This window comes from Benincasa hispida, chromosome 9, assembly GCF_009727055.1.
Source record: "Benincasa hispida cultivar B227 chromosome 9, ASM972705v1, whole genome shotgun sequence".
NCBI lineage: Eukaryota > Viridiplantae > Streptophyta > Magnoliopsida > Cucurbitales > Cucurbitaceae > Benincasa > Benincasa hispida.
This window is the reverse complement of record NC_052357.1, coordinates 88,522,482-88,535,306: the sequence shown is the minus strand read 5'-3', so window position 1 is coordinate 88,535,306 and position 12,825 is coordinate 88,522,482. Positions and strand designations below refer to the sequence as shown.

Sequence of the window (12,825 nt, the reverse complement as noted above, 5' to 3'; positions counted from 1 at the left end):
CCTTGTTTGATTAATATTCCGATCAAAAACTTTATTTCTTAAAAGGATTTATCCTTTACCTCTCGATGAAAGATTCGAGGAAAAATATAAATTCTCATGCTTTGTATCCAAAAATCAGTTCGAAATTGAAAAAATTAGATCATGAAATTACGAAACATAATTTTCTTGAATTGGATAATACTTCCAATTGAAGGAATAAGGGATCCATGGATAAAGGTGGAATTTTTTCTAATCGTAACTAAATCTTCAATTTTTTCTTTGTATAAGGGAGATTGAAGCAAAACAAAATAGCTATTAAACAATGTCTTTGGTTTACTAGAGACGTCGACATCGTTTTTTAGCTCGGCGGAAACAAAATACTTTTCCTAAGGATTATTTTAAATAGAAATAGGGAACGAAATAAATACCTGGAAAGATGTTTAATCTTCTCTTGTATAGGATCATCTATAAAGCGGGGTCCTTTTGAATGCATTCAGACGGAAAGGCTGACATAGATGTTATGGGTGCATTTTTTTTTTTGTTTACATCTTACATTTAGGAATTTTATCCATCTTTCATAAAGGAGTCGAATGAAACCAAAGTTTCACGTTCGGTTTTGAATTAGAGACGTTCCAATGATGAATCAACGTCGACTATAACCCCTAGCCTTCCAAGCTAACGATGCGGGTTCGATTCCCGCTATCCGCTTATCTTATTCTTATGATTGATATTTTATAATATATATTTTAAATATAATAAATTATTTATTAATATTATATTAATGTATTAATGAAATTAATGTATTAATTAATTTCATTTATATTTATAAATTCATAATGTAATTAAATTACTCAAATCAAAATTTGCAATTTACTTAATTTTAAGTAATGTATTAGTTAATGTAATGCATCATTGAATTGAATACGCAATTTCCGGAATTCTCACACATTTTTTTTTACGAACAAGAGAGGGGAAAATACGAAAAAATAAATTGGAATGAAAAGCGTCCATTGTCTAATGGATAGGACAGAGGTCTCCTAAACCTTTGGTATAGGTTCAAATCCTATTGGACACAATTTTTTTGCCCTATATTTTTTTAGTTTGAAATTTCTATATCATGTCACCTGGTGCCGTAGCTAACGAGTAGCTCTAGAAGCATGTGTACAAGCTCGTAATGAGGGACGTGATCTTGCTCGTGAGGGTATGAATATTCCGTGAAGCTAGTAAATGGAGTCCTGAACTAGCTGTGCTTGTGAAGTATGGAAGGAGATCAAATTTGAATTTGAGGTTAATGGATACTTTGTAATCCAGTAATTACTCTTCGTTCTTTTAATTGTAATTGATTTTCACAATTAAAAACTCTAAACTCGGCCCAATCTTTTACTAAAAGGATTGAGCCGAATACAATACAAAGATATTATTGTGTATCTTTTTGCTAGATATACAAAATTGAAATAAAAATCTAAGACGAAACAACTTAAACATTTTTATTGTTGTGCTGGATCCGCAATTAAGCCTATGGATCCTTAGGATTGGTGTAGTCGTTTAATAGATTATATCCCATAGGGTCGGATCTGAAAAATATCTTTCTTTCCTATTTATATAAATAAGTGGCATATAAGTTCGAGACTATCGTATTCATATTCATTGTAAAATAAAAAGTTTTTCATATTCGAGCATGCACATTTGACACTTTTATTCGTATGTAAGCCAGTAGTGTAGACACATTGTTTATTTGGAAGAGAAAATTTTCTTTCATTTTTATTACAGCAGTTGTGATATTTTGTAATCATTTCGTATTTGGTTTATAATTTTTAAAATTAAACTCATTTTCTCTTACGATTTATATGTTTCTAGTTCGGTAACTATTTCGTTTTTTGTTTTTGAAAATTTAACCTATTTCTTATAAATTTTTTACCATGTTTTGTATCAATCTTAAAACTTATAAATTACTTTTTTAAGTTTTCAAATTTTGACTTTGTGTTTTAAATTATAGATAAAAAGTAGATATTAAAGCAAGAAGAGGTGTTTATAAGCTTAATTTTCAAAAGCTAAAAAAAAAAAATTAAATAGTTATCAAACGACAAAAAATATTGGAAAAAGTAGAGAATAAATAAAAAAATTTAAAGGTGAAATTAGTGTTTATAAACTATTTTTTTTTAAAGATATTACTGAATGGGACATGAGAAAGTGGATTTTATGAATGTAGTCTGGATAGTTTTTATTTATTCGAGTGACTTTCTCTAATAAAGAATATTGATGAAAATAATAATGACTACTAAAGTCTATAAAATATTTTAAATTAAAATAAGCTTAACTCAAACAATATAAATCTTATACTATCGATTTCGATATTAGACGTATGAAGTTTCCACTCTACACATAGTCAAATATATAGATATATAATAATTATTATTATTCCATACCCACAAAAATATAATTTATGGCTTTTTAGTAAAAGGAGGAATGAATCCTTCCAAGTCTTTCGACCATAATCACAAGGATGTAATCAAATTACTAATTTTCTATGCATTAATTGATAAAATAAAGCAACTACACACATTTTTATATTATCTAAACATACTAACTAAAAACACTATTGGCACTCCAAGAAAGTAGTTGAAATGCAAATAGAAATTATATAGCATAATTATTAAAACTATTAAATCTTATCTTCAAATATAACAAAATGTTATCGTCTATCATTATCATTGTTTAGGATAATGACATTTTACTATATTTATAAATAAATTGACTCATTTTATTATATTTGAAAACAGTACAATTATATATAAATGCGTATACTTATGACTACTCCCTCACTTGTTTACATTATATTTATTTATTTGATTTTTTTTTTAGTTTCGTCTTTTTTATCATAATAATTATAGAGATAAATGTCAAATTGAGTACATGACATTTATCACTTAAAAATAAATTCACTATGACATTATAGTTTTGTTTGTGCTAAAATTCAAGTTTAACCATAAAAATTTAGAAGGCGTTTGGGGTAAGGATTATCATCAAAATATAATAACCACCTATTATAAAAACTATTTCAAAACCCTTAACCAGCTAAGTCAGCACTATTTCAAAACTTTTATGTGTTAGAGTATTTACTATTTACTACATTTTTTACTATTTTACATTTATCATTTTTTTATTATTTATTATAGTATTTACTATTCCATTATCAAACTAAAATAGTTTATACCTCAAACACATACTATTATAATTTAAGCTCCAAACACAAACTAACTATAATAATTTAGGATTATAATAACTAACTTATTGCTCCAAACGCCTTCTTGAAAATATTTTTTCATAGAATTTTCAGATTAGAAAATAAGAAAACCTAGAAAACTTATCGATAAATTTAAAAGAAAAATAAAATGGACAAAATTAGAAAAAGATTTGTGTAAAAATTACATATTAAATTAATACCATTACTCGTTCTCTTGTGCTTCGCAGTTTAGATTTGGAAATACGAATAAGACGCGTGTTCCTCAGGCACGCTTCTTCCTGCAAAAGTTGTCAATAATTTCGATCTCTTCCAACTCAAATCTTCATCATGGGTTTGCTTCAATTTCATCTCCATTAAAGCATAGGATTCAAGGTCCTTTTTCCGGCAATGGCGAGACGAACTTTCACGACGGAGTTAGGCTGCATAGCTTGCGAGGAGCTTGCTGATTTTGGCGCTGGAAAGGAAGGCTGGCTCGTCGACAACCCCAATCTTCTATGCGCCCTCGATTCCCACTCTTTGGCGCTGGCCAATCGATCCATCATTCTTGTTCTTGGTTGGGCCGGTTCCGATGGATATCAGGCGAAGATCAGGCCTTCTGATTTGTCTCCAATCGAAGCGGAGTACATCTCCGCTTTAGAATGGTTGGTGTTCGATGAAATTAAGGTGCTTTTGGTCGGGACTTCTTGTGGGTATTTGCTGATTTACTCCTTGAGTGGGGATTTGATTCTCAAACAGGTAATCCAGCCACTCTTCTCGCTTTTGATCGTGTTGACATGTTGATTTCATCACCAGAAAAGCTGATTGGGGGAACTGAAATTTAAGAAACTTTCATGGGATCATTGTTCTTAAATCTATGACAAAAATAAAAAATCTGATTTCTACGAAATGAAGGAAATGTTTGATTAAGAATGCATTATAATTTAGCTCACAAGCTCACAACTGTTTTAGAAGCGTATTCGCTTAAGATGTGTAATTATGGAACCTTTCTTGTTGGTTGGCTCCTTTTTGGGGGGTTTTTACCCGTGGATTCTTTTATTTCTCTCTCAATGGGTGTACAGTTTTCTCATTAAAAGAAAGATGATAATTATGGAAGTACTTGTAGGTTTTGTATGATCTTTCACCTGGGAAGATGCTGGTGGAATGGTAGATGCACTAATTATTTGAACACTGTATTGGTAGTTTAAAATCCCGATGCTACTATGATTATTGGCGTTCATTTGGATTTATTGGTAGTCTACCGGGCTTTATATCTTCAAGACTTCACAAAATTTGCAATTGCCTAATATTATTTGAGGAGTGTATTTGAATTCATGCATCTATAGGGAAAAAAGAGTAAAAGGATGAGACAGAATCTCACCTAAGTATGCTTCAAGTTAAAACCTTAGTTTAGTCAAAGGTGATACACAAGATGATTTTCTACTGGAAATGCATGGGAGTAAAATGTATTTAATCGTCAATCCTCCTGCAGGGAAAATATCAGATGAATAATATTTGGTTTCTTGACTTGGAATTTTATTCATTTTGATTAAAGTGCTCATTGTTAGTATAAGTAATGCAGCTATGTTAGTTTAGATTCAAGCATTACATGCTTGCAAAACTTAGTATTTTCTTTGCTGGAAACTTAATTTTTTATGACACCGAATATGGCTCCCATTTTTGGTTTTTAATGCTGATGGAATTTATTGCCAATTTGTGGGCTTTTAGATGATCCATCCTGGAAGAATTATAAAGATTAGGGTTCATGGTTCGAAGAGAGATTTATCCCATGGATCTTCTTTCGAGGAGGTTTCGATTGCTATGCCAGGTGTTATTGCTCGAATTGAAGGATCTGATATGCAGGTTCTTGCTACCACTTTTTAATTACTAATCTTGAAAATATGAATTTGATCTTGGCAAATAGAGGAGGTTTAGATTATTGTGCTGCTTTTTCTTGGGATTTATAGATTGTGCTGTGGAGCTATAGTCGTCCATAATTCATAAATTTTCTTTCCTTTTGAGGACTCTGATGTTAGTTTCTACATGCTTTGGTGACAGAATACACTGCAAAAGTGGTTTCAAGAATCAAATGCACGGTTTTGGGATCCAAAATCAGACCGGTGGGATATGGAGGATTCTGAAAATTCTTTTGAAAAGTTAGCTTATCAAGTATGGAATGTCAGCAAATACGGTGCTTGTGCAGATGCAGCAATCACTGGCGTTATGCCTCCTCCATTGATGGAGCTCCAGGTAAAGAGATAGGTTTTTTATTTCATTGGAACAACTTGGAGATTGTTCTAGGAGCAGTGCTTATATCGTGGAAGCTCTCTGAAATTATTCTGGTATTTGAATTCAGCTGCTTTTATTGTTGGGCAGTCAAGTGAACGTTATTTTTGTGCAGTCACTGTTGGAGAGGATGCTGTAATTTCAGCATTCAGGTCAGGTTGTCTGGTCTTTTGCTATTTATGCTTATCAAGTTATTGTGCATAATGGAATTAATCTTCATCAATGCGATAAAACTATTATAGTTGAATCTGGTCAATTATTGTGACATTTGCTTTACTTTGTTTGGTGGCATCATGTAAAAGACTTTCTGAAGACAAAAGCAGGTCTTTAGTTGGAGCCATTTTATCAAAAGTTGTCCCTGCAACATTTTCAACAATAGCTTCCTTTTCAAAATTGATTTGGCGAAGTGAACCAAAAACATCTAAAAAGCCAGATGTGAAGGGTCAAGCTTTTGCTCGAGGTGCGAATAGTTTGTTGCAATATTTAATCAATTATTATTTTCCTAAGATTCTATGTTTGTTTCGCTGGATCTCCTATCTAATTATTTTGTCAGGCAAGCTCGACGTGCAAAGATATCGAGTTCTGTATTGGTCATTGTGAACAGATAGGTAGCTTTAAGCATCTAAGAAGTTAAACATTGAGCTCATCATACATCAAAAGGCAGTTCAACTTCCATTCCCCAAACTGTTAAAAAACAAAAATCGTTTTTTTGTCCTTTCTTTTTTATTGAATCTTTATTAGGAGATTGTAACCTAGATGTGTGCCACGCTTTCAGACAAAAAGGAAATAAGATCTTTATTTGAATACTGTCCGTTAACCAATTTTTTGGAAATTCTTGTTCTGATAGTTGAACACCATTATAGGTGCACATTACATGCATTTCTTTATTCCAATTTTTAAAATCCTCGGACCATTCAGGAAATTGAAATAATAGCATACAGATTAGATATTTAGCTATTATCAATGATTGTAAGACAATATATTTTGTAAGAATTGATTGAGTTACTAACAAAAAAAACTCTTATTACTTGAGCAAATAGAATGTTATCCCAGTCTTCTTCTATTTCTATACGTGCCTTTTCCTCTCTTTTCTGCTTTTCTCTTATGTCCGCCTCTTTTTTCTGATTTTCGCTTGTCTTTTCTTCTCTATTATCCAAAATAGTCAATTATGTGTTTGTCCATATCCAAGGTCTAAAAAGTCTTTTCGTTAGACTAGGAATATCAAAAGGAAAAAAAATAAGATTTGTCTAGTCTGTCAAAAAAAAAAAAAAGATAAGAATGTACACATTTGCTTGAAACAGTTTCCAAGTAACTGTTTTACGTTGTTGAGCACTTATAGAGCCTTTGATTATGTCTCGACGAAAATCCAATTGTTGGGAATACCGTGTCAAAGCTAGTTTTAAAGTTTTATTATTATGCTTTCTGTTGTCTTTAGTTTGTCTTTTTCCTTCTTTATCTTTATAAGTCCTGAGATTAGTATCATGGGGGCTTAAATAGAGAAATTTGTTGTACACTTTTCAATTTCTGTTTAGTTATATGATAAAGATGCAAGTTTCATATGATATTGATATATCTAGATCTTGAGTTCATGTCACTGTTAGTTACATTACATGTTGCTCGAGTGTTCTAACAACTACGCATCAGCTATTGTACTATTTTTACAAAATTTTTAGGAACTTCTTGGCATCATGATTGCTGCAGCCTCTCCTTTGACGTGCCTGAAGGACCATCCAAGAAAGGGTGAGAAATTGACTTTGTCTCCAAGCGGTACATTGGCAGCGATTACAGATTCACTGGGTCGAATACTGCTCCTAGACACGCAGGCACTTGTGGTGGTGCGGCTATGGAAGGTCATCTTTTAAACTTCAATGATTTAAAGTAAATTCTTTTCCATCATTTGGTCCCTCTTTCTTCTAACAAACCCTTTAAAATAAAATACAGGGATATCGTGATGCTAACTGTCTGTTCATGGAGATGCTAGTCAATAGAGATACTGCATCGTCAAGTTCTAATTCCATAGATTATGAACCATCAAAAAATGATTACTGCTTGTGTTTGGCTATTCATGCACCAAGAAAGGGGATAGTTGAGGTACTCTTTTCCATTCATAAATTGAGTTTACTCTTTACGTTTGTTCAAGAAAAGTTTTATTATCTATCTTTTGAAGATTCCTGACTGTTAAGTTTTGCTTGATCTTCCCCATGTCAAAAACCAGACTTTGACGAGAAAGTTAATATGATTTGCAAAATTAGAAGATAAAACACAACCATATAACCGAACTCAAATATATTGAAAGTTAAAAAATAACCAAACTACAAGGGAAACCAAGTGTTCAAGGTACGTGGACCCTCCCTCTCTTGAGATCTCTCTCAAGTCCTAAATCATTCACTAAGATAATGCTTACCTCCTCGTATTTACAACAGAACTTTCCTAACAAACTTGTTAACTAATTACTAACATACCCCTTATACCTACTTTATTAATATCCCTATTTTTATCCTAATGGCATTTCTATCATCTTCTTAGTTGTTAATGGACATTATTAACTTGGTTACTCTTAGCTAATAGTAGATGAAAACAACGAGTGTAAGGAGAGCCTATCCACCACGCTAGAATAAATCCTAGGAAAACCTCTTGAGCATAAAAATGATAATCCTTTTGTTTATAATTCTGCAAGCAAAAGAGCAAAAGTTCCTATAATCATGGATACATACATTAGTTACCTTATGCACTTATCCCGTTGCTTCATATACTTTAATTTGGCCTATAAATGACATTTTTCTGTGGAATCTTGTTAAATGTTTCTGGCACATTTTGGTTCTATTTAAAGCACTGGCTTCTTCCAAGTGACTCAAAAAGATTTATGTGATATGTGGCAGATATGGCAGATGAGAACGGGGCGTCGCCTCCGAACCATTCGATGTACAAAGGGTAGCAAACTACTGCAACCTTCCTCGAGGTTTGGATCGTCCATGGCTTCCCCTTATGTTCCATTGGAAGTTTTCTTATTAAACGGAGATTCTGGTCAGATTTCTGTTATAAACCGAACCCTATGATGAACTTTGAAACAGAATGGTTTTCTCTAGTGAAAAATAATCTCTTTCCCATTACCATTTGGTTTGTTGAAGAGCTGCTTCTCAAGCCTAGTTATGATTCGTTTATCCAATCTTTTGATGAGATAGCTTACCTCTATATTGAAAGCAAAAATGGCGGTTGATTCCTTTGATTCCCATCTAAATGTCTGTTCAGAATGACTTTCAAATGTTTAAAAAAGTAAATTAAAAAGAGTAATTTAATTGATCAAATGAGAGAACTTTTTACTGCAATTATGGTAATGAATAAATCTATGAATTTAGATTAACTAATGTGTGGTCAGTTTTATGAGATTATCATATATGTGATATTTTGAAATCTAAAATTATTGTATTATGCAAATCAGCAAAATAATTCTTAGAAATGAAACTATGATATCTATTTTGCAATAATGATAAAAGGATTAAGAATTGTATTAATTATTCTTTCGGGGAAAAGAAAAAGAATAGTATTAATTATCAAGTTATAACAATGACTTAACAAACTTGAAAGAAATTTATATTATTGATTTAAAAGTTCATATAATTATCATGTCAATTCGAGTATAATTGACATTTACTTCGAAAAAAATTTAACTCAACATTAATTATCACCTTTGATGGTTAAAGCTTTTGGTTGAATTAAAAGAAAAATTGAAACCAAACAATTAAGTAATTACAATTTACAAATATACCATAGAATCTATTTAGAAACATTGTTTGATTTTTTTTTAAAAAAATAAAATAAAAGCTTTTGGTCACAAATTTAATGTGCTTGATGATAGTTTTTACAAATGGTATCTGACCAACTTTTCAAAGAATGGAAAAAAAAAATGGTAGCAGACCAAAATAATTATGATATTTATCCCAGACTGTAAACCATGTATTAATGTTATATATATATTTGTTTCGTAATCTAAGAAATTAAATGTAGTAAAAATGAGCTTAGTTCAATGTGTTGGAAGATAGATTTCGGACCAACCACAGACCACGTCATTCGTTAAATTAACGATGGAATTCCGAAATCGTCAAATTTGTGACCAATTAAAAGTTGACATGTGTCTCAAATTGAAATCTGAGGACAAATTCTATGTTTACGTTGCAAACGTCGATTGAGTAAAATCAATTTCGACCAATTTGACGCTATAATTTGGACGTTGGCCCAGTTACGCCCAAATATGGGCTTAAGGTGGGCCTAACACGCCAAAATAGGCCCAAGCCCAGTTAATTGGGTTTAAAGACCCGGCTCAAGTCCAATTGATTAGGCCTAAAGAGCTAGGCCCAAGTCCAATTAAATTAGGCCCATGGGCCAATCAAGGCTAGTCCCAAGCTCATGAAGTCCATCAGGGAGCTCTATAAATAGAGAACCTCCCTTTATTTGCAAGGGTCAACATTTTCTACATTTAGAAAACTCAGAGAGAATTCATCAACAAGCAAAAGACTCCCAAAACTCCTGAAACTCCTAGAAGACAGAAGACCCTTGAAGACCCAAAGACTCTTCCAAGACTTCTACTTCAAGAACGTTCGATGCTTTTCTTCTTTAAGTCAAGCACATTCACCCAATCGAGAGAGAATTAGAGGATCAAGTACTAGAGATCGAACCACATCGCATCAAATCAACTTCAACATCAACACCAACTCAAGTTCAACTCCACAAAACACGTTTCTTCAGAAACCTCGTGTGAACAAATTGGCACGCCCAGTGGGACCTCTCTACCTCTCATCTCTCTCCCAGCATCCAAACAAGGCAAATGGCACCTAAGAAGATGGCATCCAGAGCTTCCTCCACAAACGGCTCTTACATGGTACCGACCCGCAGTCGCTCAAGAGAAGTCACGCAGAAACAAAAGCAGAGCTCCCTCATCGCCCACAACATCTTGAGGCAAATGATGGAATCCTCACAAGGCGGGGTTGTCATCAAGAAAATCCCCTGTTTGACAACTCTACTTTCGCCTCTAGCAAGCCAAAAAGAGATTCACAACCAAATGTGATTTCTGACATGATGGCAGACGTGACGGCGGAAGCGACCATGACAGAAATGGAAAGGAAGATTAACTTTCTGATGAAAGCCGTCGAGGAGCGAGACCATGAGATCACTGCCCTGAGAGAACAAATGCAGTCTTGAGAGGTTGCTGAATCAAGCCAAGCACCCACGATCAAAGCAACTGACAAGGGGAAGATCGTACTGCAAGAAAACCAATTGCAACAGTCAGTCTTGATGGCCTCTCTGTCGGTCCAACAACTGCAAGACATGATCATGACCTCCGTAAGAGCTCAATATGAAGGGTCGGCTTAAACTTCCTTCATGTATTCCAAGCCATACACCCAGAGGATCGAAAATTTGAGAATGCCTGCAGGGTATCAACCCCCAAAGTTCCAGCAATTTGATGGAAAGGTCAACCCAAAGCAACACATCGCCCACTTTGTAGAAACATGCGAAAATGCGGGAACAAGGGGAGATCTACTAGTCAAGAAGTTCGTCAGAACCCTCAAAGAAACGCTTTTGACTGGTACACGGACTTAGAGCCTGAGATGATTGACAGCTAGGAGCAACTTGAAAGAGAATTCTTGAATCGCTTCTACAACACTAGACGCACCGTCAGCATGGTGGAGCTGACAACCGATGTAGAGCTCTGAGTCTGGACTACAAAGATCGACTCACCGAATTATTCGCTGTAGAAATGTGCACGCAGGGTATGCACTAGGAACTCCTCTATATCTTGCAAGGAATAAAGCCTCGTAGCTTTGAAGAATTGATGACCCGCACCCATGATATGGAGCTAAGTATCGCTAACAGAGGAACGAGGGACTTCCTGAGCCACGAATCGAAGAAAGACAAGAAGAAAGTGAAGGGCCCCGAGAAAATTGTGAAAGATGCCACAAAAGAATCAATGGTCGTTAATACGACCCTGTTGAAGTTCTCCTCGAAAGGGAAAGAGAAGAAGATAGAAAAGAAAGACGAAGGAGGCAAAGACATCACCTAACCCTAAAGGAGCGACATAAAAAAGTCTACCCGCTCCCCAACTCCGACATTGCGAATATGCTTGAGAAACTACTAGAAAACCACCTTATCCAGCTACCAGAATGTAAATGACCGGAATAATCTGGCAAAGTGGATGATCCCAACTACTGCAAGTATCACAAGGTCATTAGCCATCCAGTCGAAAAATATTTTGTACTGAAGGAATTGATCCTCAGATTGGATCGTAAGAGGAAAATAGAGTTGGATCTAGACGAGGTGGTCCAAACGAATCATGCTGCGTTGACGATAACTCCAAGCGTGTCGGCACCAATCATATATTATGAAGAAAGGAAGAGCTCGGTCCAGTTTGGGACCTTCGAACCTGTGGTAGTGCAGTTTCAGCAAGACGTCTAAGCCACAGATCCTCAAAACAAAGCAGAACGCGTTGACGATGACGATAACGAAGGTTGGATCCTTGTGGCACGTCGTAAGAAGGAAAGACTGAATTCTACCCAAAACGAGTTGCGCCTTCATAGAAGCTATAAGAGAGGGAGCAAGACACAAAAAAAGAAGGGTAGAAAGAAGGCTCGGAGGCCCAAGGCTGTTGATGAGAGAGATGAGGATGTTCCTCATCCCAGACGACATGTGACATTAGCAAATTTCCTCCCGAAGAACTTATGCAATTGGGGTTCAGAGGAGATGCCAGAGGTTGCTGCATGTCATGTTGTCAGTACCATGGAAGAAGAAGATACCATTCCAGGCCCATTAAAATCGACAGAAGAGCCAAATGGTTCGTCACCATTCAACATAGACGACCTGCTTTTGCTCCTGCAAGAAGCTAAGACGACCCTCATTGAGGCACTGTTAGAATCCAACGCATCTGGTGCATCGACCTTCGCAGCACGTGCTTATGCCTCGTGTTGCACATCCATAGGCTTCTCAGACGAAGATCTGCTACTGGGATCCAAATTGCATAATAGGCCTTTGTACGTCTCTGGATACATTTGAGAACAGAGAGTGGGTCGAATCCTCATCGACCTGTCTCTTATACACATCTAGATGTGTATAAGAGACAGTCTATAGGCTTCTCAGACGAAGATCTGCTACTGGGATCCAAATTGTATAATAGGTCTTTGTACGTCTCTGAATACATTTGAGAACAGAGAGTGGGTCGAATCCTCATCGACAACGGATCTGCTGTCAATATAATGCCTAAGACGACTATAAAATAGTTGGGCATAATCATGGAAGAGCTATCAAACAACAAACTAGTAATTCAGGATTTCAATCGAGGCAGCCAAAGGGCG

The 12,825-nt window shown here is 34.9% G+C and overlaps 1 protein-coding gene across 1 annotated transcript; it reads left to right on the top strand.

Annotated features, from left to right (window-relative positions):
* Positions 1–3,425: 3,425 nt before the first annotated feature.
* Positions 3,426–8,723, top strand: LOC120086227 (rab3 GTPase-activating protein non-catalytic subunit). The gene is made up of 8 exons (XM_039042773.1): positions 3,426–3,958; positions 4,928–5,062; positions 5,258–5,449; positions 5,576–5,637; positions 5,788–5,945; positions 7,187–7,335; positions 7,427–7,576; positions 8,365–8,723. The coding sequence occupies exons 1-8, from the start codon at positions 3,611–3,613 to the stop codon at positions 8,539–8,541; spliced, it is 1,371 nt and encodes a 456-aa protein (XP_038898701.1). The 5' UTR covers positions 3,426–3,610; the 3' UTR covers positions 8,542–8,723.
* The last annotated feature ends 4,102 nt before the right edge of the window (positions 8,724–12,825 follow it).